The sequence below is a fragment of the Neoarius graeffei genome, chromosome 25 (assembly GCF_027579695.1).
Source record: "Neoarius graeffei isolate fNeoGra1 chromosome 25, fNeoGra1.pri, whole genome shotgun sequence".
NCBI lineage: Eukaryota > Metazoa > Chordata > Actinopteri > Siluriformes > Ariidae > Neoarius > Neoarius graeffei.
In genome coordinates, this window is record NC_083593.1 from 2,170,541 (window position 1) to 2,197,567 (window position 27,027).

At 42.7% G+C, this 27,027-nt stretch overlaps 1 protein-coding gene across 1 annotated transcript; it reads left to right on the top strand.

Annotated features, from left to right (window-relative positions):
• Nucleotides 1-1,271: 1,271 nt before the first annotated feature.
• smfn (small fragment nuclease) lies at nt 1,272-10,287 on the top strand. Its single transcript, XM_060908412.1, has 7 exons — nt 1,272-1,554; nt 6,499-6,582; nt 8,392-8,469; nt 8,554-8,665; nt 8,827-8,935; nt 9,032-9,085; nt 9,828-10,287. The coding sequence occupies exons 1-7, from the start codon at nt 1,300-1,302 to the stop codon at nt 9,952-9,954; spliced, it is 819 nt and encodes a 272-aa protein (XP_060764395.1). The 5' UTR covers nt 1,272-1,299; the 3' UTR covers nt 9,955-10,287.
• The last annotated feature ends 16,740 nt before the right edge of the window (nt 10,288-27,027 follow it).

Genomic DNA, 27,027 nt, shown 5'->3' on the forward strand with positions numbered 1-27,027 from the left:
ACTGTTTCTATTTGGTTGCATGATGCGCATTGACCAGTATTATGTTTTCCTACTACATAGAGACCATGGGGTTAAGGCCGGTGTGTCCTATTCTTAACCTTGTAATTATTGTTTCCCCTCTTCTGTTCCAGTTACCCTGCCTTTTTGAAGGGACTACCTGCTGAATCTTGTGAAGAAATCTCCCCTTTGTGTTTGTATGCCATTGTTTTTGCCATACTTTAGTTTTGATTATGGTTTTAACTTCATTTTTACTTAATGGCACACCTAAATCACCCAAACTCAATTTAAGGGCTTTTTTGGCCAGAGAGTCCACTACTTCATTGCCATGTATTTCTACATGTGCTGGAACCCAAATGAAACTTACAGCTATATCCCTATGATTTAAACTGTATAAACTCTGATAAATTTCATATATTAAGTCAAGCCTGCAAGAAGACTGAAAGTTTAGAATACTGACCAAAGCTGCCATGGAATCTGAACATATAACAAAACTGTTTGGCTTAGAATCTTCTATCCAGACCAGTGCAAATAAAATAGCTAACAGCTCCACAGAATAGACTGCCAGGTTAAGATCAGACTTTGATAGATCCCTGTTCTTTAAATAAAACAGGGCGCCCACTCACACCTGATTGTCATCCCATTGATTGAAAACACCGGACTCTAATTTCACCTTCAAATTAACTGCTAATCCTAGAGGTTCACATACTTTTGCCACTCACAGATATGTAATATTGGATCATTTTCCTCAATAAATAAATGACCAAGTGTAATATTTTTGTCTCATTTGTTTAACTGGGTTCTCTTTATCTACTTTTAGGACTTGTGTGAAAATCTGATGATGTTTTAGGTCATATTTATGCAGAAAAATAGGAAATTCTAAAGGGTTCACAAACTTTCAAGCACCACTGTAGATATATAGATAGCACAATTAAAAGTCTACGTAAAGCTTTTTTAAAAAAAAAATACAATCCACATTTTATAATCAAGGTGAAAATATCACTCGTTTTAGATTTCATTTATTTTTATTTTGGTTGTCGGTGTTCCTCGTTTTCACAAAGGGTGCCAATAATTTTGGGAAAGTTCCCTTTCGCAACAGCGATAAGCGTAAACACAGCTTGAGAACGTCGAACTAAAGCAGAAACTTCCAGATGAGGTTTTTAAGCGGAAAAAAATGGAGGAAAAAAGCAAAGAAAAGAAACGGTTGAAGTTTCAAACGTCTTTCCGGTTGAACTACAAACCCCAGACAGGCTGCCGGAAAGCGTCGCTTTTCACGACACTTGAGATCGGAAGTCGGCCTGCATGGCGGCGCTGGTGCGGGTTGTGTCGTGTCCCTGCCGCGCTGCGCTTTTCACTCGAGTCGCTTCTGGTTTGTTGTTCAGGACTAAACGGCAGCAGGAGGGATTCAATCTTCACCCCTTCAGTCATCATCAAACCACCAGAGTTTTATTCTCCAACATTCAGCTGCAAAACTCAGCAGAAATGTCAGTTTCTTTCTCCACATCATCATCATCTTCAGAAGCCATGAGCCAGAGGATGGTGTGGGTGGATTTGGAGGTAAATGCAGCAGTTTAATCGTCAATATTTCACATTTTAGTCTGTGGAATCGCTGACTGTGGTGATTTTGTGAGAGAGAAAGTCAGTGTGGAGATTTCTGCCTCTGTGTTTTTGCTAATTCACTGTGAGATCATTGTTTCCCCTCCTTCTGTTTCTCCTCCTCCTCCTCCTGTTTCTCCTCCTGTTTTCCCTCCTCTTGTTTCTCCTACAGCTGTTTCCCCTCCTTCTGTTTCTCCTCCTCCTCCTCCTGTTTCTCCTCCTGTTTTCCCTCCTCTTGTTTCTCCTACAGCTGTTTCTCCTCCTTCTGTTCCAGTTCTTCTGCTCAGTCTGTGCTGCCACTTTTCAGTGTTTATTTCAACACACTTTAATGTATGACATAATGTTTAACAAGCATTATTATTTTTTGTGTAAAACTCAACCTGTTTAATTAATTTTCTCAAATTTGATCTTCCTGGAGAAATGAACTTGTTTATTGATGTGAATGCTTCATCATTCCAGTCCAGAATGTTTCCCGTCCCGGATTCTCATGTCATGTACGGTAGGGCTTCTGGCACTGTTTACTGAGATTTTGAAGAAAATTGGAGTCTGTGGGGAAATAATTACCGAGAACACCAGGTGGGATTCCGTACATGATGGCAAGAGTAAATTATTACTTTTGCTGTTTTAGTTATTGTTGTATTAGCAGGAAGGGCTCGAAATTCATATATTTTTCCACCAGCCAGCCGGACTAGTTCCCTTCCAGAGTAACTCGCCAAACAGAAAATCAACTCGCCAAAATTTGTTCATGTATGAATTTTACTTCTGTCAAAAATAACACAAAAGAGAGGAGTTACCATTGTTCATGACTAATGTGCATTTATTTCAAGACCCGAGTATTTTGAGACTGTTGTTAAATACATAAATGAGAACAACACAGAGCACCATAATATCTCATCTCTCATCTCATTATCTGTAGCTGCTTTATCCTGTTCTACAGGGTTGCAGGCGAGCTGGATCCTATCCCAGCTGACTACGGGCGAAAGGCGGGGTTCACCCTGGACAAGTCGCCAGGTCATCACAGGGCTGACACATAGACACAGACAACCATTCACACTCGCATTCACACCTACGCTCAATTTAGAGTCACCAGTTAACCTAACCTGCATGTCTTTGGACTGTGGGGGAAACCGGAGCACCCGGAGGAAACCCACGCGGACACGGGGAGAACATGCAAACTCCGCACAGAAAGGCCCTCGCCGGCCACGGGGCTCGAACCCAGGACCTTCTTGCTGTGAGGCGACAGCGCTAACCACTACACCACTGTGCTGCCCGCACCATAATATAATATCAACAAATAATATATTGGAAAACTTGGCAACTTGGTGTATGAGTATTGAAAACAAATATACTTACTATCATGACTACAGCACCCAAAATATGTCCAACATGCTTTCTGTATTTAACCGTTTATGAGAGAGAAAGCATTCGGAGCTTCATATTGACCAGGAATCAACTTGAAAAAAATTAATTATTCCATAAAAATCGTATCGCAGCCGAGGCCTACCCTGCTCCCATGCTTGCTTATAAGTCCTTTGTCGTTTCTCCTCTTCAGACCGAGGTCGCTTTGTCCCCGTCTCTGGCGGTTTCTGTACACCTTTCAGAAAATTCCACATCGCAACATAGCTTTGGCAGATGTAGATGTAAACAACAACAAAAACATGTGTTTAAATGGGCGATAATGTGGCCACATCTATTGAATTTGATAACGTGATGTGGCAGCGGGGGCGTGGCCAAGCGTCAGTCTGTGAATGGAGGGCGGAGTCAGGGAAGGTAAGTGGTGGAATCATTGCACCTGATGGGGATTAACATGTGTTTGTGTGTCTTCCTCAGTGACCGCGCCCCTTAAAAGGAGAGGAGAGCAGAGAAAGGGAGCTCTCTCTCCCCAACTAGAACACGTGCATGCGTGTGCGCGCGCGGCTGGGAAGTGATAAAAGGCTGAAAAGCTAGCAATAAATAGTTGATTGAGAACTCGGTTCTGGCCTGCCGTGCTCCTGTGCTCCACCCACCTGGTCCAATACTACACGTGATTACAGCAATATTCAACAAGCTGCATTATATGCATGCGCAGTAGTGAAAAACCAACAGTCTGACTCGTACACGATATGATTCGGAATTCTTCGGTAGTTTCTGTCCTGCCGATAAACACATCGATTAACGCAGACACGGCACACGCTTAATATGTGGCGGCTTTAGTTGACGGTGCGTCCGAATCTTCGCTTCATATATATTTTTTATTTTCAACTAGCCACCCGAGCTGCCTAGTGACAGGAATTACCCGCCAAATGAAAAATTAAGTCGCCTCGGGCGACCGGACCACCGCGAATTTTGAGCCCTGGCAGGTAAACATCAAGTGCACTGAAGATCATGGAATAGCAAACTGCAGGGAGCAGCAAAGATCATAGAATGTGAAGTGAGTAAAACAAGGAAAAGCAGGGAAGAGTCAAGTCCAGAGAAGTGCTGGGAAGACTGCTGAGCATGGAGTAACGAACTGCAAGAAATAATGAAGTGCATGGAACACCAAAGAACATGGAATATTGAAGAGCAGGGAGTTCTGTGGAGCAGGGAATATGAAGTGGTGGGGGCACCAATGAGTATGGAATCGCGAAGTGCATTGAATGCCAAAGGACGTGGAATACCACAGTGCAGGGAATAACAGATGATTTTCTCAATTTTATCCTCATGGTGTTGACCTGTAACTCACGAACCCCCTTTTCAGAGGATTCATTAATAATGCGAACCTTATGAGTTAACTTCCAACAAATTCCTTCGTTTTATATGTAACTTTATGAAGTGTGTCACGACCTGCACGAGTACAGGGCTCGACGTTAACTTGTAAACCCAGTTGCCCCAGGGGGCAAGTGGGGGTAAATTTCCACTTGTCCCCTATTTTGCAAGTGCTACTTTTTTTTTTTTTTCAGAAAACCCGTAGAATAGTTGTGAATTGCAACACATAAAATGAAGATCACACATTGAGTTGAAGTTTGGTTATTGATTCAGTTTGGTTATTGATTCAGTTTGGTTATTGATTCAGTTTGGTTATTGATTAAGTTTGGTTATTTATTAAGTTTGGTTATTTATTAAATTTGGTTATTGGTTACTTTTTACTTGTAACTGACAATAACAATTTTATCCAAAATAGTTTTTCCTGCCTTCATCGATTTATTTCCATTTCACATGCATGGAGCTGTCGTAAAGTTCAGCGTGTTTGTGTAGAACTCTCTCAGACTGCAGGTTCATTACTTGACAATGTAGAAATCATAAAATAGAAATCTACTATAACACAGTTTGTATGAAGAAAACAATAGGGTGCCAAGACTTTTGAACAGTACTCTGTTTGAGAATATTTATATATCTTTTTTTTTTATCATCATACACTTCTGGGTTTAAAAAAAAAAAACGCACCATGTTATGACAGACAGGATAATGTTTGAGTTTAAAATTGTTTAAACTTTAGTGTGTAGGTTGTGGGTGTTTTTATTGAGGTATTTCACCTGACGTCACAGGGTCATGTGACGCCCCGGTGTCCGCCATTTTGGACGGCAAGCTAGCTAATGTCAACATCATAGTACCTAGTATGTTGCTGTAGCAACGTTTACGTTCAGTCATTTGGATGACTGTTAAAACCTTTCAGTCTCAAGTTTTTCCTTTACTGTATTTACTAGTTTACTGAGCCAGCCGGCCCCGGAGCGCTAGCTAGCGCCGTCCAGCCCCGGAGCCCCGTCCAGCCTCGGAGCGCTAGCTAGCGCCGTCCAGCCCCGGAGCCCCGTCCAGCCCCGGAGCGCTAGCTAGCGCCGTCCAGCCCCGGAGCGCGCTCAGTAAACTAGTAAATACAGTAAAGGAAAAACTTATAACGGGCCATGTCTCAACAGACTAAGAAGTTATTTCAATGACATTTAATAACATTTTGTTTATCCTGAGGACCAAAAGTAAATGAAATTGTGAACAAACCTTAGCTGTCAGTGAACAATCCTGGTGGAAGCAGGTAAACGTCGTTCTCTAAGCCTGCTAACCTCAATTTTTGCAAATACCTCTCCCTCTGCTCGCCCTGTAAATGCCTACGTCGCTGGATAGTGAAGGTGTTTTCTGCATCTTGCTCCTTTTTCTTTTATGTTTTTCGTTTGTCGCCTTCCTCGCATTCAAACTGATTTGAGCCGTGACGTCCAAAATGGCAGCATCACATGACTTAGTCACGTGAGTGAAATACCTCAATACAGACCTGGCAACCTGTAACTGAATCAGTGCAGCTGGTCTGTTATGACACAGTGCGGGTTTTTTTTTTTAAATAAACCTAGAGGTGGATGATATAACAACAAAAATAGATATAAATATTTTGCGCAGGACTGTGTTCCTCTGATAACAGAAACGAAGCTCCAGCTCTCTCTGCTCTGAATCTGTTCTGTTCTTTCAGGATTTATCGCGCATGTTGCTGCTTGTTGAGGGTTTTTTTTGTTTGTTTTTTTAAATGCCCGAGTTGTTTGAAACCAATCTGGGTTTTCTGTGTCGAATAAGGAAGTGGCTTCACCTGTGAGAAAATCAAATGCAGAGCAGTAAATGAAACCGAGACTAAGAAAACAGCCAAGACCTAATGGCGGATGCGCAGTGAGGGACGCTTTTAGGAACTGAAATAGAAGCTCAAAAAGCCTAATTTTTGTGGTGCTAGTTCGTAATATATGCTCATTCCAACTTGCCCTGTCGGGGACATATCCCACTTACTCAAATGCATGTTTCACTTGCCCTGGGCAATCGGGCAGTCCTTACTGTCGAGCCCTGGAGTGTTGCCTCAGTAAACAGATGACCTGATCTGTGTGTGTTTGTGTGTGTGTGTGTGAAATTTTGTAGACAGTGTTGTCTTTATAACGATTCATTTCCTGATGAAATCTTTAACCCGCTTCACCTTTATTTCAGATGACGGGACTGGACATAGAGAAGGATGAGATTATTGAGATGGCGTGCATCATCACAGACTCAGATCTCAACATCGTTGCTGAGGTCAGGATGAAGAACTGTGATGCAGATCAGTGATACATGAACATAGAACATGACTTCCATTAGTGTGTTTTAGCTGGTGGGGGAGGGGCTCGAAAGTAGTGCTACAACCTCGATTCCAAAAAAGTTGGGACAAAGTACAAATTGTAAATAAAAACGGAATGCAATAATTTACAAATCTCAAAAACTGATATTGTATTCACAATAGAACATAGACAACATATCAAATGTCGAAAGTGAGACATTTTGAAATTTCATGCCAAATATTGGCTCATTTGAAATTTCATGACAGCAACACATCTCAAAAAAGTTGGGACAGGGGCAATAAGAGGCTGGAAAAGTTAAAGGTACAAAAAAGGAACAGCTGGAGGACCAAATTGCAACTCATTAGGTCAATTGGCAATAGGTCATTAACATGACTGGGTATAAAAAGAGCATCTTGGAGTGGCAGCGGCTCTCAGAAGTAAAGATGGGAAGAGGATCACCAATCCCCCTAATTCTGCGCCGACAAATAGTGGAGCAATATCAGAAAGGAGTTCGACAGTGTAAAATTGCAAAGAGTTTGAACATATCATCATCTACAGTGCATAATATCATCAAAAGATTCAGAGAATCTGGAAGAATCTCTGTGCGTAAGGGTCAAGGCCGGAAAACCATACTGGGTGCCCGTGATCTTCGGGCCCTTAGACGGCACTGCATCACATACAGGCATGCTTCTGTATTGGAAATCACAAAATGGGCTCAGGAATATTTCCAGAGAACATTATCTGTGAACACAATTCACCGTGCCATCCGCCGTTGCCAGCTAAAACTCTATAGTTCAAAGAAGAAGCCGTATCTAAACATGATCCAGAAGCGCAGACGACTTCTCTGGGCCAAGGCTCATTTAAAATGGACTGTGGCAAAGTGGAAAACTGTTCTGTGGTCAGACGAATCAAAATTTGAAGTTCTTTATGGAAATCAGGGACGCCGTGTCATTCGGACTAAAGAGGAGAAGTTGTTATCGGCGCTCAGTTCAGAAGCCTGCATCTCTGATGGTATGGGGTTGCATTAGTGTGTGTGGCATGGGCAGCTTACACATCTGGAAAGACACCATCAATGCTGAAAGGTATATCCAGGTTCTAGAGCAACATATGCTCCCATCCAGACGACGTCTCTTTCAGGGAAGACCTTGCATTTTCCAACACGACAATGCCAAACCACATACTGCATCAATTACAGCATCATGGCTGCGTAGAAGAAGGGTCCGGGTACTGAACTGGCCAGCCTGCAGTCCAGATCTTTCACCCATAGAAAACATTTGGCGCATCATAAAACGGAAGATACGACAAAAAAGACCTAAGACAGTTGAGCAACTAGAATCCTACATTAGACAAGAATGGGTTAACATTCCTCTCCCTAAACTTGAGCAACTTGTCTCCTCAGTCCCCAGATGTTTACAGACTGTTGTAAAGAGAAAAGGGGATGTCTCACAGTGGGAAACATGGCCTTGTCCCAACTTTTTTGAGATGTGTTGTTGTCATGAAATTTAAAATCCCCTAATTTTCCTCTTTAAATGATACATTTTCTCAGTTTAAACATTTGATATGTCATCTATGTTCTATTCTGAATAAAATAGGGAATTTTGAAACTTCCACATCATTGCATTCCGTTTTTATTTACAATTTGTACTTTGTCCCAACTTTTTTGGAATCGGGGTTGTATATGTGAAATAGTGTCGAGGTTGGACAGTGGGAGGTGTTCCAAATCAAACTTGGGTTCGTTCAGGAAGGCAGTAGGACTGACCGACCTGCTCTGGATTTATTGTTTCAGGGTCCGAATCTGATCATCAACCAGCCGGACAGTCTGCTCGACAGCATGTCGGATTGGTGCAAGGAGCATCACGGGAAGGTACGTGATGAGCTCATGATGATTCAGAGGTGAATTTTGGTGTGTGTGTGTGTGTTGTGATGTGCTGCTGTTCGGTGTGTTCAGTCAGGGTTGACGCAGGCGGTACGTGACAGTAAGATCTCACTCCAGCAGGCTGAGTATGAGTTCCTGTCCTTCATAAGACAGCACACGCCTCCGGGCCAGTGTCCTCTCGCAGGTAATACGCATGCACGCGCACTCACGCCATGTTCTTCACATAACCATTTAAGGGCGGAAAAGGAAAGTCTTTGTTTATTTTGAGGTGTTTGTGACTGTTCAGTCATTAAATTAGTGTGCGTGTGTGTGTGTGTGTGTGTGTGTGTGTGTGTGTTTCCCCAGGTAACTCTGTGCATGCTGATAAGAAATTCCTGGACAAGTACATGCCCCAGTTTATGCGTCATCTCCACTATCGTATCATTGATGTGAGCACTGTCAAGGAGCTCTGCAGGTGTGTGTGTGTGTGTGTGTGTGTGTGTGTGTGTGTGTGTGTGTAAAAGATGAACTCTAAAGTAAGTGTGTTTGTCTGTCTGCGTTTTGCCCTCAGACGCTGGTTTCCAGACATGTATAAACATGCTCCTCAGAAGAAAGCTTCACACAGGTCAGTGTTTAACACAGCAGCAGGTTTTGCACGCGCCGTTAATCACGTGATGTAAATCAGCCACTTATTTAATACTTGCACTGAGACAAAGGCCACGCCCTTTTTACTTGGACTGACAGGTATAGTTTTGACTGGGATCCAAAGACCACACCCCCTTCATTGACACACTGAAGCCACAGCACCTTCACTGGTACTGAGACACTGAGGCCACGCCTCTTTGTGACTGACAGTCATGCCTCCTTTACTAGTATGGACGCAAAGGCCACACCTCTTTTACTTGGCTAGACAGTCACAACTCTGACTTGGTGACAGAGGCCACGCCTCCTTCATGGTGACTGAGACAAAGGCCACGCCTCCTTTACTTGGATAGACTGTGACGACTATGATTTCGCGATAGAGGCCACACCTCCTCCCTGGTGACAGAGACGCAAAGGCCACGCTCCTCCATGGTGTCTGAGACATGGAGGCCACACCCGTTTTCAACCAAAAATGACTGCTTTCAACTTTTTGTCTGTGGTATCGGCCATTTTTAAAAATCTCAGGTTGCAGCTGTCTCCATTCGCCCCGGAGCTCTGAGCCTGTTGTGATTAAAAGTGCTCTACACTCGCGCTAGTGCAGTACGGAGGCCGATTTGAGATTGTGCATCCACATTTATACACAAGGAAAGAAGAGCATGGAGTAGAAAGTTGAAAAGTGAACTGTTTGTGTGTTTTTATCAATGCTGCTCTCGTGGTCTTTCCAGAGCGCTGGATGACATTCAGGAGAGCATCAAAGAGCTCAAGTTTTACAGAGCGACCGTCTTCAAAAGTGAAGGAGAAGAGAAGAAAAGGAAGATTGTTGAAAACGGAGAGAGCAAACACGCAGCCTAAACACACACCTGCTCTGGCTTTGGAGAGTGAGCTTAACTTTGCACGTGGTGTAACCGTGTGTGTGTGTGAGCAGTTCTGTGTTCTTTATTTTATAATTTGGTACGCGACTGATTTCCACGTGTTCTCTTAGTTCTCATTATAACTGAAGTTAAGAGCAGAATTTCTTTACAGGTTTGTTCTTGACGTGTTTTGATTTTATTCATCCTGATGTGATGTTGCTGTTTTGCTGAATCACAAATACAGAATGTGAATGCTGATCTTTCTCGCTCCATTGTTGTCCTCTGTTCTTCTTTCCTTTTTAAATAAATTCCCTCCTGTGCTGAGTGTCTTTAACACTGTGAGATTGTGGACTAAGCTCGGAGTTGTACAGCAGGTGGCAGTAGAGAAACACAGCTGGGATTCAAGACAGTGAAGGCATTCTGGCTCTTTTCAGTGAGTCCGGGAATCGACTCGGATCACCTGTAAGAACCGATTCTTTTGACTCTTTGATAAAAATATGTTTAAACCATTAATGCAAGAACTGTTTCAATAAAAATACGACGATTAATAATTGTACAAAAAGTTTACAGGTTGTTTTACAATCAGGGGACAAAGTTTGTGTCAGAGGGATCCAAAATTCAAATTGATTCAAACTGGTTCTTGTACCAGTTTTTAAGTGAAGGACAAGTTAAAGAACAGATAGGCATGTGTAATAGTTTGTATTATAAGAAGATGAAGTGTAGCTTTAAGCAGGGCTGGGAGAAACAAATCAAGTGATTCTCGGAGACGACTTTTTTTTTGACAATTCAGAATTCACTACTTCCATGGTGCTTTTAAATATAAAGCTGTAAGCTTTGTGTTAGTTGTCTCTAATATTTATGTCCCAATATCTTGACCACATTTTAGGATGAAAATCATTTTAGATATGTTATTTTATATTGAAAAATTAGCTGTCTCGGAGAGGACTTTTTTTTTTTTTGACGCAATTACAGACTAATTTGATCAAAATAGTCTGAAAACTTACTGGCATTCAACATTAAAACTTAACTATGTTTCCAATGATATGGAACCAAATATTTGTTTTATGGTATAAAGAATGATTTAAGTGCATCCCTTTTGGAGCTACCTGTGGTCAAAAAAGCACATTCACCAAAAATAACGTTATCACCAAATTTTTTTTTGCATGGTAAATAGAGCAATCACAGGGCTACAATAAACAACCAAGTTTATTTAGTCAAGCCTTTTGATATTGAAGATAATAAGTGTTAAATGTGATTTTTAGCTTGCGTACCCTGATTGTAAAACAACCCACATATTGTATACCTTGCATACTTGGGGGGAGGTTTACAGTGTAAAGGAGGAAAAATAAACAAAAAGCAGTGTCTAGTTTATGTGTAGAATAAAATAGACAAATGATACTCGTGCACTCATTAGTATTGCAATAATAACAGTGAGAATAGCAATAATAAAAATAAATACTAAACTGCATTATGGCTCTTCAGCCTTTGAATCGGCTCAGAGTCGACTCGTTCACAAACGACTCATCACCAAACCGAAACTTTTAGCCAATCAATTAACACCGTTTGCATTTTTTCAAGATACAGTGTGTTAAAAATGAAGTACAAGCATCACACCTTCCATACTGCACATTAATTTTCATGTTCAAAAGATCAAATCAAGTTAAGTTTTGTTTGTTTGTTCAGTGAAGCCTGACTGAAAATAAACTACATAATTCACTGGGGTGCCAATACATTGTGCAGAGGAACAGACAGAGCGCAAGTGAATCATGAAACACCTGTAAAGTGACCTGTCTGGCTGTAGCCGTTCACGATGCACAATGTGTCGCAATATTTGTGATCACAATTAAAGTGCTTAAGTATTGGCACCCAGTGTGTTTTCAGCAATAGTATTAACTAGTTAAGGTACTGACGATATCTGTGATCTCTCAGAAAAAGGATGTAATTTATCAGCATATTGACATCTAGAGCAACATCCTCTGGTCTGACACTCTCCAAGATTGGCTCCTTTTCTTGTTTGAAGATGATAATAACAATAATGCTGTTTCTTGAGAAACAGATGTGTGAAATTAATCCATCAACAATCTATAAACTCAACAGATAGCTACACGGATCACAGCTGCCAAATCTCCTCCATCACGGCTTCATTAAACTGCAGCTTTGACAAATCGCTGGCATTTGCTCTAATTACTGAACTTTTGAAATATAGACTTGATATGCAGCAGAGATACAAAGTCATATTTGAATAAACGGCATCTGTTAGACAGCAGCCTATTAACGTGAGCTGAACCGGACAGCTGTCACGTTATCTTCAGCAATCGTTTATATTCGTGCTGCAGAAGCCAGAGATCTTCGGTTCATTTCATTAAGTGGGAGATTTAAAAAAAAAATTTTTTTTTTTAAAATCAGTCAGAAATGAGGGCGGCACGGTGGTGTAGTGGTTAGCGCTGTCGTCTCACAGCAAGAAGGTCCGGGTTCGAGCCCCGTGGTCGGCGAGGGCCTTTCTGTGCGGAGTTTGCATGTTCTCCCCGTGTCCGCGTGGGTTTCCTCCGGGTGCTCCGGTTTCCCCCACAGTCCAAAGACATGCAGGTTAGGTTAACTGGTGACTCTAAATTGAGCGTAGGTGTGAATGTGAGTGTGAATGGTTGTCTGTGTCTATGTGTCAGCCCTGTGATGACCTGGCGACTTGTCCAGGGTGAACCCCGCCTTTCACCCGTAGTCAGCTGGGATAGGATCCAGCTCGCCTGCGACCCTGTAGAACAGGATAAAGCGGCTACAGATAATGAGATAAGATGAGTCAGAAATGAAATGTACTGAATTTACAGCACAATTTACTTGTAATTGCAGTCAGTCGACTCAGACAGGAAGTGTGCTTCTTTAAGTTTGCGCTTGGCGAAGGAAGCTAACGCAGAGCTTCACAGTGCTGAGAAGAAAATGTTGGTGTTTTGGCGAACAGTTAAGTTACGCATCAGGCTAAGTGCAAGTGCTAACAAAAAGTTATGCTAAAAAAATCATAGTTTAATCACTTTTTTCTTTATTTTGTGAAAATTAAAGGTGTGTCTGTGTGCAAATGGTGTTGCTTAGCTACAAGTTAGCTATATTTGCCTCCAATGCAAACCTGAAGACATTTGGGCTAAAAAAAAGGTCTTAAAATTGCTTGTTTAGTTTGAGCTTGAACCAGCGTTTGTGACGGAGCCTGTGAGCGTTTACAGAACGCAGCCTCTCTTTGGAAGCAGTGGATTAGATCTGAGAGAATTATAGCACGGCTGAAGCTAGTGACATAGTGACCAGTCTATTAATACTTATATGATGGAAAAATGCTGTATGTTTAGGATTCATTGCTTTCCATGATGTTAGCAAGACACCTGTTCTGTTCTTTACACACTGTGCCACTGTTCCTAATTCCTCTCATATCCCGTAAGGCCCCTGGTTCAAAGGGGACGTATTTATGGCACGGATGAGTCAACACTGCGAGTTCAACCTGTGCTTTGCCACTCATTTTGACACACAGATCAGATAAGAGTTATTACTTATTCCTGTAAGTCGACTGCACAAAGTCGAGCGCGTCAATGTATGTTGGAGGCGGAGAGATTTTATCAGCCGTGATGGCTGCAGAGGGCAAAGCGACACGCAGGTGACATCACTCATCTGTTTGAGGTCATCCATGACTCCCGCGATGGTGCCATGGTGCTGGCTGAAGACAGTGTCCTATACGTGAAGCTTCACAGGTTCCAAACTCAACGATTGGTCAATTCATGATTGTGTGTTTTATTATTTGCAAAATGACATTAGGATTCACTCAGGAGTCGTTTCAGTGATTCATTCGATGCTCATCGAGTGTCGTTTTCAGGGATGAGAGTTTTCCGCTTTTCGGCGGATTTCCGCTTTTTCTGAGTAAAAATCAACCTTTTTATATTATGCCAAATCCATTGATTTTTTTTTTTCATTTATTGAGGGGGGTTGGGGTATGTTCCTTCGTGATACTCAAGCGTAATTCATTCCTACGACGATTTTACATGTTTACATTTTCGCCATCTTTAGTCTCGCTAAGTCTCGCGGTAGAATACGTGTTATCTACAATGAAATTGGCCAAAACATCGCTGGCGAGAGCATCATAGCCAATCATAACAGTTCTTACAAGAGTGTGGGAGAGAACAAGAGCCAATCATAACAGTTCTTACAAAAGTACCCACATCTGTTCTATTTTATCGAAACTTGCACATGTTCATCGTCGCTGCTCTTCAAAAATACGTTTCTCTTTCGTATCGGCTTTTTTACTCAAAACGCCGAATACAATTGACAAGCGAGACGAAGGAAAGGTACGTGAAATCAATGCTGGTATAAAAAACAGAGAGGACTGACAAGCTCTTGTCTTTGGCCAAAAAGCTGAAGAAGTCATCGAAATGATTTAATGAAAATGAGAAGTGACTGTGAACTATAAATAATTGTATAAAGTGTACATAGACATTTTCCCATAAACTTAGCATTCGTTTGATTTAGTACATTGAACATGTATATGATGGTCAGTAAATCTGAATTAATGCTGACAGTTTTGAAAACTTAAATATTTCAAAAGACTTTTTGAAGAAATCATATGCAACTAATGAGGACATAGGGAGAAAAGGTCAGTCACCCTAAAATTTTATTTAATATATGAACATTTTGATAATTAATAAAACTTACGTTTAATGTGAATTTAGTTTGTCGTTTTTGTTGATCATGAATTATAACCATACCCTTGAATATAGAATGTGATTTTATCTTGAATTCAAACAATACTCCTATTGATTTGAAACATATTTTCATGTAAATATATAAAAAAGACATGTATATATATTTTTTTATCTACTACAGCTCAGATTGCAGGACAAGTGGTTTGTAAGGCCTTATTTTTCAAAATTTTCCGGGGGGGCATCTTAAAGCCCCCCCCCCGTTGGCTTCGGGTGCCATCTTGTTTTCTGCCTTTTTGATGACCACCCACTCTCATCTCATCCCTGCGTTTTACAGAACTGATAAATTTTTGTCACATTAATAAATCACACTCTTAGTGTTGAATCTTTTCTGTCAAAATTATGCTTACATCTTCTTTTCAACGTCTTACAGTGTTTTGCATTCATGCCTCCATTTTATTTGATTAAAGGCAGCTTGGAGCTGTTACATAAACACATTAAACTTATTTAAGAACTGATTAGATTACGATGCAAATAAATAGTTGATGTTTTTTGTGTCACACCCTGCTCTTACAATATTGATTGATTCATTCATTCATTGAATTTAATGGTTCATTAATTTATTTGTTATTTGGTTCATTTTAGTTTGGTAGGAACACCTGGAGACCTGTACACCTGCAATTATCCAATCAGCCAATCACATGGTAGCAGGGTCACGCATAACACAGACACAAGTCATGAGCTTCACACATGTCCACACACAAAACATCAGAATGTTAAAAAAAAAATGTCAGTGAGCTCAGTGACTTTAATTGTGGTAAATCTTCTGGGATTTACACACAACACTCTAGAATGTGTGCAAAATCCTAAAAACATCCAGCGTCAACAAACAGAAACGCCCCGTTGATGAGAATGGTGATGAGAACAGTCAGAGGAGATCAATCAGACTGACTGGAGCTGACAGGAAGGATTATGGTACCTCAAATAACCACTCTTTACATACATGGTGAGCAGAAAAGCAGCTCAAAGCACATCAAACCTTGAGGAGAAAAGCCTACAACAGCAGAACACCACACCAGGTGACACCTGCAGCAAGAACAGGAATCTGAAACCATACAGATTGGAAAAGTGTCGTATCGTATTTCTTCCAACGTTCTGGAAAAATGTTGGCTGAAAGGACTGGAGTGGATGTGGTACGGTGCATCTGCCTGACGTATTTAAAGCTCATAGCTAACAGTTTTAATTTTATGCACATTTGAAGCTTTATATGTTAAAAACCCCTCTATAATTTTCTTCTCGTCCCAAGAAGTATTGATCTCATCTCATCTCATTATCTCTAGCTGCTTTATCCTGTTCTACAGGGTCGCAGGCGAGCTGGAGCCTATCCCAGCTGACTACGGGTGAAAGGCTGGGTTCACCCTGGACAAGTCGCCAGGTCATCACAGGGCTGACACCGTAGGTCGCGTTAACCCACAATTGTCCGTCATTGACGGATTTTTTTTAGCTATGACGGAAAAATCTGAAGGCCGTCGGTCATTTTGACGGATGTTTACCGTTAGCATTACCAATAACAATAATAGCCTAATAATAACAATAATAAAACATAATGAAACATATAATTGAAATGATTGGCAAGTTGTGGCAGAGTTTTCTTACATACAGTATACATAGTCTTCACTGCCGTCACTTTCAATCTGAGCCGACGTTGCGGCAGTCTTGATGTTCAGTGCATCGGCTGCTCATGTATTGAGGTATTTCACTCACGTGACCAAGTCATGTGACGCTGCCATTTTGGACGTCACGGCTCGAATCAGTTTGAATGCGAGGAAGGCGACATACGAAAAACATAAAAGAAAAAGGAGCGAGATGCAGAAAACACCTTCACTATCCAGCGACGTAGGCATTTACAGGGCGAGCAGAGGGAGAGGTATTTGCAAAAATTGAGGTTAGCAGGCTTAGAGAACGACGTTTACCTGCTTCCACCAGGATTGTTCACTGACAGCTAAGGTTTGTTCACATTTTCATTTACTTTCGGTCCTCAGGATAAACAAAATGTTATTAAATGTCATTGAAATAACTTCTTAGTCTGTTGAGACATGGCCCGTTATAAGTTTTTCCTTTACTGTATTTACTAGTTTACTGAGCGCGCTCCGGGGCGGGCTGGCTGGCGCTAGCTAGCTAGCGCTCCGGGGCGGGCTGGCTGGCTAGCTAGCGCTCCGGGGTGGGCTGGCTGGCTAGCTAGCGCTCCGGGGCGGGCTGGCTGGCTGGCTGGCTGGCTAGCTAGCGCTCCGGGGCTAGCTAGCGCTCTGGAGCCGGCTGGCTAGCGCTCCGGGGCCGGCTGGCTGGCTAGCGAGTGCTCCGGAGCTGGCTGGCTAGCGCTCCGGGGCCGGCTGGCTAGCTAGCGCTCCGGGGCCGGCTGGCTGGCTAGCTAGCGCTCCAGGGCCGGCTGGCTCAGTAAACTAGTAAATCCAGTAAAGGAAAAACTTGAGACTGAAAGGTTTTAACAGTCATCCAAATGACTGAATGTAAACATTGCTACAGTAACATACCAGTTACTGTTGTTGACATTAGCTAGCTTGCCGTCCAAAATGGCGGACACCGGGGCGTCACGTGACCCTGTGACGTGATGTGAAATACCTCAATACACTGTAGCCACTGCGCAAGGCTGTTCCGCCCATCGCGCTCTGACTTTTCTAACCACTAGCACAGTGAGATGGATTAATGTTTCCCTTCTCTGCAGAAGACGCGTCATTTTTGCTATTAAAAAAAGAGATGCATTGGGTTGTGTCGTTTCCCTGCCTGTACAATAGCGCTCATTTAGGCTAGCTGTTTTCTTGTTTTTAAAATGAAACAAATGCCGATTTATTGTATTCTTCCCCAGCAAGCTTAGGAACATCACTGCTCGAATATCTGCTAAACTATCATTTTAATGAGAGCACGGGTAGACAAACTAACATTTAAACATAACTTCGTTTTATTTAAGACCTTCCGTGTCAGGTTCCAGGCTCCGCCGAGCCGAGACGCGGGGTGCAGCTGCACCACTGGTGCAGAAAGACCGTATGCTGCAGGATTTCCTCCCTATGAAGAGAGTACTAGCAGGGTCGGGAAATCCAACTTTCAGAGGCTCTTGCCGGCTTCTGATCACTTCCCTGGGAGAAATGTTTCCCGACTTCAGAACTTTGGCTGAAGTGGTGCTGGTTATTCCAGTCTCCAGTGTCGCAGCAGAGCGCGGGTTCAGCCTTCAGAATAAAATTAAAACGTCAATGAGAAGTCGTCTGTCCGAGGCAAAGACGCAGAATTTAATGACAGTTGCCTCGGCAGCAGTCTCCATCGACGACTTTGATTATGCACAAGCGAGCTGCCAATTTAAATCCATGCGGGCCAGAAGGAAGGTTTGAGCTCACGCAAACAGGTCAGATTAGATTGTCACTTAAATCGTTGTAGTGGACTGTTCATATTTTAACTGCAATTGTCTTGCTACGTTGTAAAATAACATTGTTCATACAGTATGCCCGTTAAGGCACAACAGCCGCAATGTTTTTAGCGGAGGGAAAATGGGTTCGCAACTGACCGAACGTCAGAATCTCTGTTCATCTTTTTGCATCATAAATACATAAATAAATGATTAAATAATACAAGCTTGTTCTGTCAATTAATTTTTAAATGAAAATGAGTCCATGAAAACACAAGTTATTAAATATATAGCATTTATAGCCTATATACATTGTCATTTAAAAGTTAAAATAAAATGACAGATAATAATGGACAATGATGGAATTTTTACGACCCTGAAAAAGTCTAACGCAACCACTGGCTGACACATAGACACAGACAACCATTCACACTCACTTTAGAGTCACCAGTTAACCTAACCTGCATGTCTTTGGGGGAAACCGGAGCACCCGGAGGAAACCCACACGGACACGGGGAGAACATGCAAACTCCGCACAGAAAGGCCCTCACCGGCCATGGGGCTCGAACCCAGAACCTTCTTGCTGTGAGGCGACAGCGCTAACCACTACACCACCGTACCACCAGAAGTATTGTTAATAAGTAATAATTAAAATAAGTTCGTGCAGATCGCGGCAAATTTCTGTTCGGCGATTTTCGTGACCACTCGGCTCATGATGTCATTTAAGACAAACAAACCACTTGAGTTGAGTCCACTTCCGTTTACTTGCATTGCCGTTCGGCTTGAGTGCAGACGCGCATTCAGGAATTTCCAAAGAAAAAACCCCCCATGCCTTATTGTGCAGTGAACTGTAACAACGGGACCTGTTCAGGAAGAAGCTTTTACCTTTTTCTGAGAGAGGAGAAGAGGTGGAGCAAGAGGGTTGTTTTTTTCCGAAAGAGGAGACGAGGCGGAGAGAGTGGATTGTGTGCGTGAAACAAAATCAAGTAGCCAAAGAAGAAACGGAGCAGCAATGCTGAAGCAAAAAGGAGAAGATTGGAGGGAAACATTTTTACTTTTGCTTGCAATTGACAAGTCAAGAATCCTGAGGGATCCTGTACAATCACTGTGGAAATGAGACAAAGGGATATTTCCTCACTTAGAGTCGGCTATAAATAGTATAATGCCGCGGATGGCAGGCTAATGTGGCCTACCGGCACGCTGTCCAGTAATTGTTCCCTATATCCACTAGGGAGGCGGTTTAATTATTCTTCAAAAGGGCTCTTATTTAGTATTACGACAAAAGTAGGAATTTATCATAACTACCAGGATAAATCGTTTGGGCGCGAGTCTTGTTGAGGTCCGGGGTCGCCGCGATCAGAGTCGGCCGAGTCGCTGTCCGATTCCGAGGCCGCACGTTCAAACCAGTGAGCCACATTCACCGATTGCTTCGCAACGGCCATAGGGTCATACAGATACGGTTTCACCTCTCGATATTCAATTTGGAGAGTTCCTACTTCAAAATCGCTCTCGCTTTCAGACATTTTACACAACCTCTCACGCCCAGAGTCCGTACACGTGTGCTCGGTTCGCAGGTAAACACAAGTGCACATAAGTGAGATGTAAGCAAACCTTCAGAAATTGGGCAAAACAGTATATTTTAACCGTTTTATTCAATTTTAGGGTGCAAATTAGACACCGGAAGATTGAATTCACTTTTTGGGTTGTTCTTCTAGACAATAAAGTTGATATTCTACGTTTCACCTCCGACTCTTGCCTATGACCTTTAATCCAAGGTAAGAATTATTTTCACTTTTCAACTTTCTGTTCTGGTGGTGTAGTGGTTAGCGCTGTCGCCTCACAGCAAGAAGGTCCTGGGTTCGAGCCCCGGGGCCGGCGAGGGCCTTTCTGTGCGGAGTTTGCATGTTCTCCCCGTGTCCACGTGGGTTTCCTCCGGGTGCTCCGGTTTCCCCCACAGTCCAAAGACATGCAGGTTAGGTTAACTGGTGACTCTAAATTGAGCGTAGGTGTGAATGTGAGTGTGAATGGTTGTCTGTGTCTATGTGTCAGCCCTGTGATGACCTGGCGACTTGTCCAGGGTGTACCCCGCCTTTCGCCCGTAGTCAGCTGGGATAGGCTCCAGCTCGCCTGCGACCCTGTAGAACAGGATAAAGCAGCTACAGATAATGAGATGAGAACTTTCTGTTCCACTTTTTATTCAGACCTGAATAAACACTCTTGGACTCAAACTTCAGCTTAACTCTGTATCTCAGGTGTTTGGGATTCCACTGTGCCGGTGGTCACGCACTCTCCTGCAATGTGTAGGTGGCACATCCCTCCCTCACTTTCTCTTTCTGTCCTCGGAACATCAGAAGAAATTACATCCCATTGATTTTGCGCTTCTCTGAGCTCTTGCCGAGCGAGGCTCAGGTTGAGTAATGGGCGCCATCGCTCAGCGGGCTGCGTACCACCGTGCCAGGAGCTGGTGCAAAAAAGTGCTGATGCCTGTTTTTTTTTTCATTTTATGAGATTGTCTCGTCCTGTAAGTGATGTTATGGATTGAATATTGACGTGCGCTCTCGGCCAGCAAGGGCGATGGAATTGAAATGGCGCGCCTTCACTTGGGTTCGCGTTCTGAGAGTCGTGTTGTGGGCCTCAGCTGAGGAGATGAGGCATGAAAGGAAGCACTGTCATGTTGGTGCATTTATCATGCAGGAACCCGAGGTGACAGGAGGCAACATGAAGGTCTTTTCACAGAGACTTTTCCAGAAAGCAGTGTCAGAGTGTGTAGTAGCGGTCAGAGCACCAGCAGGCGGGGTTACGACAGGAAAGTCCAACATCTAAATATCTAACATCTATGCACAAGCAAACAGGCATGAAGTAAACTGATAACAGAGTGTTTTCCAATCAGAAACGGTGCCAAAGAGAACCCAATTTTTGAAGCGTGTCCTCAGTACCAAGACAATTTCACTGACAGGTTGAAGGGATGTGTGTTTGTTCAAACTCCACAATATCAGTCATTATTTCCTTCTTCATACCTCAAATCTGCAAGGTGTTGAGCTAAACTCTCTTGGTGCTTGGTACACTTGGTACCATCTTCAAGAATGAGTTCTATTTGGAACCCTTAAAGGTTCTATGTAAAAGGCTACAACAAAAGAAAGAACCCCTCAAGAATATATCAAGTCCCACATAATTATCCACTGAACTGTAAAACCACACTAAATACCAAAGTACCAAGGCTCTAGTCATTAAAAAGGAAAATGACGACCAATAAGTATTCGTTCGTACCACATGCTTACCCCGTTTATCTTTACAATCTGAGAGAAAAGGGTTCTTTAATGGTTCATTGGATACTCAAGAGTTCCTACCTTCCAAAAAGCTAAAGGTTCGACTTGGAGATGTCTTAGCCTTTGAAAAGAGTTATGGTTCTTTGCCTGGTTATGGTTCTACATGGAAACATTTCTGATATAAAAAATACTTTCTGTTCAGGTTCTGAGCCTCCTAACATGGGTAAGAGTTCACTTGGAACCATTTCTGATCAGAAAATATTTACTTTTAGGTTGTTGTTTTTTTGTGTGATAAACACTTTGTTTCAGTGTTTTCAGCCTCAAGGTTCAAGTTGGAACCGATTGTGAAAGGACAAGACAAATTTCTTTTTGGGATTTGAGCATAAAGAGTCAGAGTTCTAGTTGGAAGAACTTCTGATCGCGGATCTCTGTATTTCAGGGCTTGTGGTCTCCTAAATGGGTTTGTCTTCTTCTTGGAAACTGTTTCTGACAGGAAAACACTTTGTTTTAAGAGTCTTAATCTTGTAAAAGTGTTACAGTTGTACCCGGAACCCGTTCTGATAGAGAAACACATTGTTTTAGAGTAGAACAGAGTACCGATGACTCCAGAGTGAAGCGTAGAGAAGACGGGTTTGTGGCAGCAGCAGTCCTGAGAGTGCTGGAGATGCTGAAGCTGTAAATAATGGAGGATGGTCACTCGGTTGTCACTTGGCATTTACTTTCTCTTTTGTTGTGATGGAACTTGAAGAGACAGAGTGGTCCATGCTGTCGTCAGCGCAGGTGGAAAGAACCGTCACTTCGATAAAGTACACTTCTAAGTTTGACACCTCATGTGGTTGAAGCGCAAAATCAGCTCTTAAAGAACAAAAGCTCAGCTTTCGACCTCAGCCACAACCCATCCATCGTTCCGGTTCATCTCTGTTTCTGTTGTCTTCACACGGACAAACCAGCAGGAGATACAAACGGCTCGGTGTCAACAAGTCAGGAATAAAACGCACTGTATCATGCTTTTATCGTAAAATAATCAGTGACAGAGTGGTGTGATGAAGCTGAGTCACTGCTTCCACAACCTGAAGTTGATTGTTTTCTGATAAAAGTGCTTCCTGAAGTGTTTTATTCCTCGTACACCAGAGCAATTTGATGGTTTATTTTTTATTTCTTCAGCAATGACACCTCATACTTTTTGTCCATTTATAGTTGCATTAATGTCTGTGGAGAAGTTACTGGTATCATTTCCAATAGTGCAGTGATAAAGAGTTGTTCAGTCATTTTCTCTTGATTTAATAAGACAGAAAAAAACTGGGGGGCGGCACGGTGGCGTAGTGGTTAGCGCTGTCGCCTCACAGCAAGAAGCTCCTGGGTTCGAGCCCTGTGGCCGGCGAGGGCCTTTCTGTGTGGAGTTTGCATGTTCTCCCCGTGTCCGCGTGGGTTTCCTCCGGGTGCTCCGGTTTCCCCCACAGTCCAAAGACATGCAGGTTAGGTTAACTGGTGACTCTAAATTGAGCGTAGGTGTGAATGTGAGTGTGAATGGTTGTCTGTGTCTATGTGTCAGCCCTGTGATGACCTGGCGACTTGTCCAGGGTGAACCCCGCCTTTCGCCCGTAGTCAGCTGGGATAGGCTCCAGCTCGCCTGCGACCCTGTAGAAGGATAAAGCGGCTACAGATAATGAGATGAGATGAGAAAAAAACTGACAATTTGTCATAATCGAGAGAATCCAGTCACTGACACAGCAAATCCACCCTCTGCCTCCAAAAAAGGAAGAAAATAAACACAGAAATAAAAAGTAATAATTAAATTATAAATGAACCAGCAATTTTTCAAATTTATTTATTTACCCATACCCTAAATCCCAAATCGTATAATTTAAATTATTTTTATTTCGTTTCATATCTTTACTGTTAGAGTTCGCATTTTCAATTTTTTTAAATGGTTATAGAAATAATTTCAGTGATTAATTTCTGCCCAAAGTTCACAAATATCCATAAATTATCCATAAATATGACTCCTTCATGAGGTCAAATGATAAAAAAATTCTTCCTCTTCTTTTGTTGTTGGTTTTCCAAAAAAAAAAGGCAAGTTTTGGCAAACTATATATGCAAATTAATTTTGGGCCAAACACTTTAAAAAAAACTGCATTTGAAGTCTTTGAATTATCCGTCCATCCATTATCCGTAACCACTTTTCCTTACACCCTGGACAAGTTGCCAGATCATCACAGGGCTGACACACACAGACAAACAACCATTCACACTCACGTTCACACCTACGGCCAATTTAGAGCCACCAATTGTGCACCAAAAATGCAGCACGGTGGTGTAGTGGTTAGCGCTGTCGCCTCACAGCAAGAAGGTCCGGGTTCGAGCCCCGTGGCCGGCGAGGGCCTTTCTGTGTGGAGTTTGCATGTTCTCCCCGTGTCCGCGTGGGTTTCCTCCGGGTGCTCCGGTTTCCCCCACAGTCCAAAGACATGCAGGTTAGGTTAACTGGTGACTCTAAATTGAGCGTAGGTGTGAATGTGAGTGTGAATGGTTGTCTGTGTCTATGTGTCAGCCCTGTGATGACCTGGCGACTTGTCCAGGGTGTACCCCGCCTTTCACCCGTAGTCAGCTGGGATAGGCTCCAGCTCGTCTGCGACCCTGTAGAACAGGATAAGCAGTTACGGATAATGGATGGATGGAATTATCCTAACCTGCATGTCTTTGGACTGTGGGGGAAACCGGAGCACCTGGAGGAAACCCACGTGGACACGGGGAGAACATGCAAACTCCACACAGAAAGGCCCTCACCGGCCACGGGGCTCGAACCCGGACCTTCTTGCTGGCTGGTGACAGTGCTAACCACTACACCATCCCTCTTTGTGTGTTTAAAAAAAAAAAATGTATAATTTTTTTTAACATTCCAATGTGGGTTCAGTGGAGTTCTATATGGATAAATTATATTCATATAAAATCTCCAGCATTGCCATGAATGGGTTGAAACCCCTGATTCTGTTGAACTCAGATTTCCTTCACTCCTCCTTCATGTCAGTGTGCTGATGATGTTTCCTCAGGATCAGTCTGCTGTGAGTTGCCTCTGCTCTCTCGCTCTCACCCTGAACGAGTGAAAGGGGAGGTATTTATAGAAGCTGGGCGTCGGCAGGGAGGCGACAGTGTTCCTGCCTCAACAGCAGTTTGGAGCTACAGCAAACTCTTCTCGGTCCACTTCTGCTCGATATCCTGCAGGAATGAGGAATTCTGGGTATTAATGATCTCCGAGCATTGTTCATGAAGTCAGATACAGATCATATAAACCTCTCTCTCTCTCTCTCTCTCTCTCTCTCTCTCTGTGTATGTCCAGCTGTGAGTGGTCAGCATGTGCTGCACTGACTCACACCACCTTTCTAAATATTTGTGTGTGTGTGTGTTTGTGTGTGTGTGTGTGGGACAGAATTGGGTTGTTTTTGCTGACCATCTGTTTTACAGAGTGTGTCCTTTGGGTACAGATGCAAGCCTGCCAACATCTCTCCTCTCACTGCAGTGTGTGTGTGTCTTTATTTTCTCCAATACACCCTGAATTATTCCATGAATACAACTGCATAACAGAATTCAGGCAGCAGCGTCATAAAATATTCATGATATTCATCATTTTGTGATCATCGCTGTGTGTTTTCTCAGACCTGCACGTCACCACTTCACCTTGCATCATGAGAAATATTATAAACATAATAAGAGCATGTGATCACATGAGCTCGACTCTCAGGACTCTACTCTCAGGAGGTAAATAAATGATACCTCAGATCTTTTTTTTTTGTTCTCCATGTTGTGGTTTTTGGAGCAAGGTGACCCTTCTCTCCATGAGCTGTTGCTAACCGAGACCAGCATGTCGAGGAGATGGATCAGTTTCACCAGGAGGGAAAATAAAAAGTGCTCAGGCAATTTGGCCAACAATGTTACAAAGGTTTGATGTTCCTCAAACAGAACAAACAAATGGAGCATTTTGAGGAAGTACCTCTCCTTAATAATAATAATAATAATAATAGGAAATATTACAGGGTGGAGGGCGGCACGGTGGTGTAGTGGTTAGCGCTGTCGCCTCACAGCAAGAAGGTTCGGGTTCGAGCCCCGTGGCTGGCGAGGGCCCTTCTGTGCGGAGTTTGCATGTTCTCCCCGTGTCCGCGTGGGTTTCCTCCGGGTGCTCCGGTTTCCCCCACAGTCCAAAGACATGCAGGTTAGGTTAACTGGTGACTCTAAATTGAGCGTAGGTGTGAATGTGAGTGTGAATGGTTGTCTGTGTCTATGTGTCAGCCCTGTGATGACCTGGCGACTTGTCCAGGGTGAACCCCGCCTTTCGCCCGTAGTCAGCTGGGATAGGATCCAGCTCGCCTGCGACCCTGTAGAACAGGATAAAGCGGCTACAGGTAATGAGATGAGATGAGGAAATATTACACACTAAATCTCAACACTTTAAAAAAATGCAAAAAATTAAAGTGGACAATATCACACAATATATACTGTGTGTGTCATATATATCACACACATATAACAGTGCAGTTTAACTTTAACCTGATTTAAACTTACCTTTCATTCAGGAAATTTGAGCCATTTGAGAGATTATCCTAACTTCAATCTTAAGTTTACATTTTTATGTAAAAATATGCAAAGAAAAAAATTGTGGCAGTTTGTCTTCCAATAAAGGGGGAAAGCAAAAAACACAACAACAAAGGTGGAGGTGATTTTTAGAAATCATTATAACATGCAGTGAAGAGATCAGTTTCTTCTGTGTGTGTGTGTGTGTGTGTGTGTTTTGTCATGGGTCATGAGGGAACATCAGCAAGACTGTAATGTGGTTTTATTCAGTTACATCGTCATTAAAAAACTCAAGTAGGGTTTTAATTTAAACAGATATTAAATAATGAGGCTTTCTCATGTGGCTTTTCCATTGTGGATTATATGTGAGGACACATTTTTAAATATATATAAACTCCCTGGACACTTTAATAGGAACTTGTTGTTGAGCCTAAGATCCCTGTTCTTGGCTGCAGGAGTGGAACCCAATGTGTTCTGCTGTTGCATGCTGAGATGCTTTTCTGCTCACCACGGTTGTAAAGAGTGATTATATGAGTTACTATATCCTTCCTGGCAAAAAAGCTCAAACCAATCTGTCCATTTCCCTCTGACCCTCTCTTATCAACAAGGCGTTTGTTTCCACCCACAGAACTGTCGCTCACTCACTCAGTGTTTTTTGTTTTCTGCACCATTCTGTGTAAACTCTAGAGACTGTTGTGTGTGAAAACCCCAGGAGATCAGCAGCTTCTGAAATACTCAAACCAGTCCATCTGGCTCAAACCAACACCCATACCACAGTGAGAGAAAGTCACACAAAAGTTGAGATCACAATTTTTCCCATTCTGATGTTTGAACACTGTGAACATTAACTGAAGCTCATGATTTGTTTCTGTATGATTTGATGCATCGTGCTGCTGGCGAGGGATCGGCTGATTACAGAACTGCAGGAAACAGCAGGTGGATGGGTGGATGTTCCTAATAATATGGCTGGTGAGTGTGTATATATATATATATATATATATATATATATATAAAATATATGCACGCTGGAGCTCCATCGCCTCCCATTCCACAGAAACAAAGCCAAAATTCCTCCGTCATGGTGTCAGACTTGGAGCCGGAGTCTGTGCAGTAGGGATTTTCTGCTGTGAGAGTCGGGTACGCCCACTCCTTTGGTAGCCCTGCCG

Excerpts from the sequence above, each read along its gene's own strand:
- smfn (XM_060908412.1), top strand. The coding sequence starts at position 1,300 with ATGGCGGCGCTGGTGCGGGTTGTGTCGTGTCCCTGCCGCGCTGCGCTT. Across the intron at positions 1,555-6,498 it reads TGGTGTGGGTGGATTTGGAG|ATGACGGGACTGGACATAGA; the intron begins GTAAATGCAGCA and ends CCTTTATTTCAG. Across the intron at positions 8,936-9,031 it reads ACTGTCAAGGAGCTCTGCAG|ACGCTGGTTTCCAGACATGT; the intron begins GTGTGTGTGTGT and ends TTTTGCCCTCAG.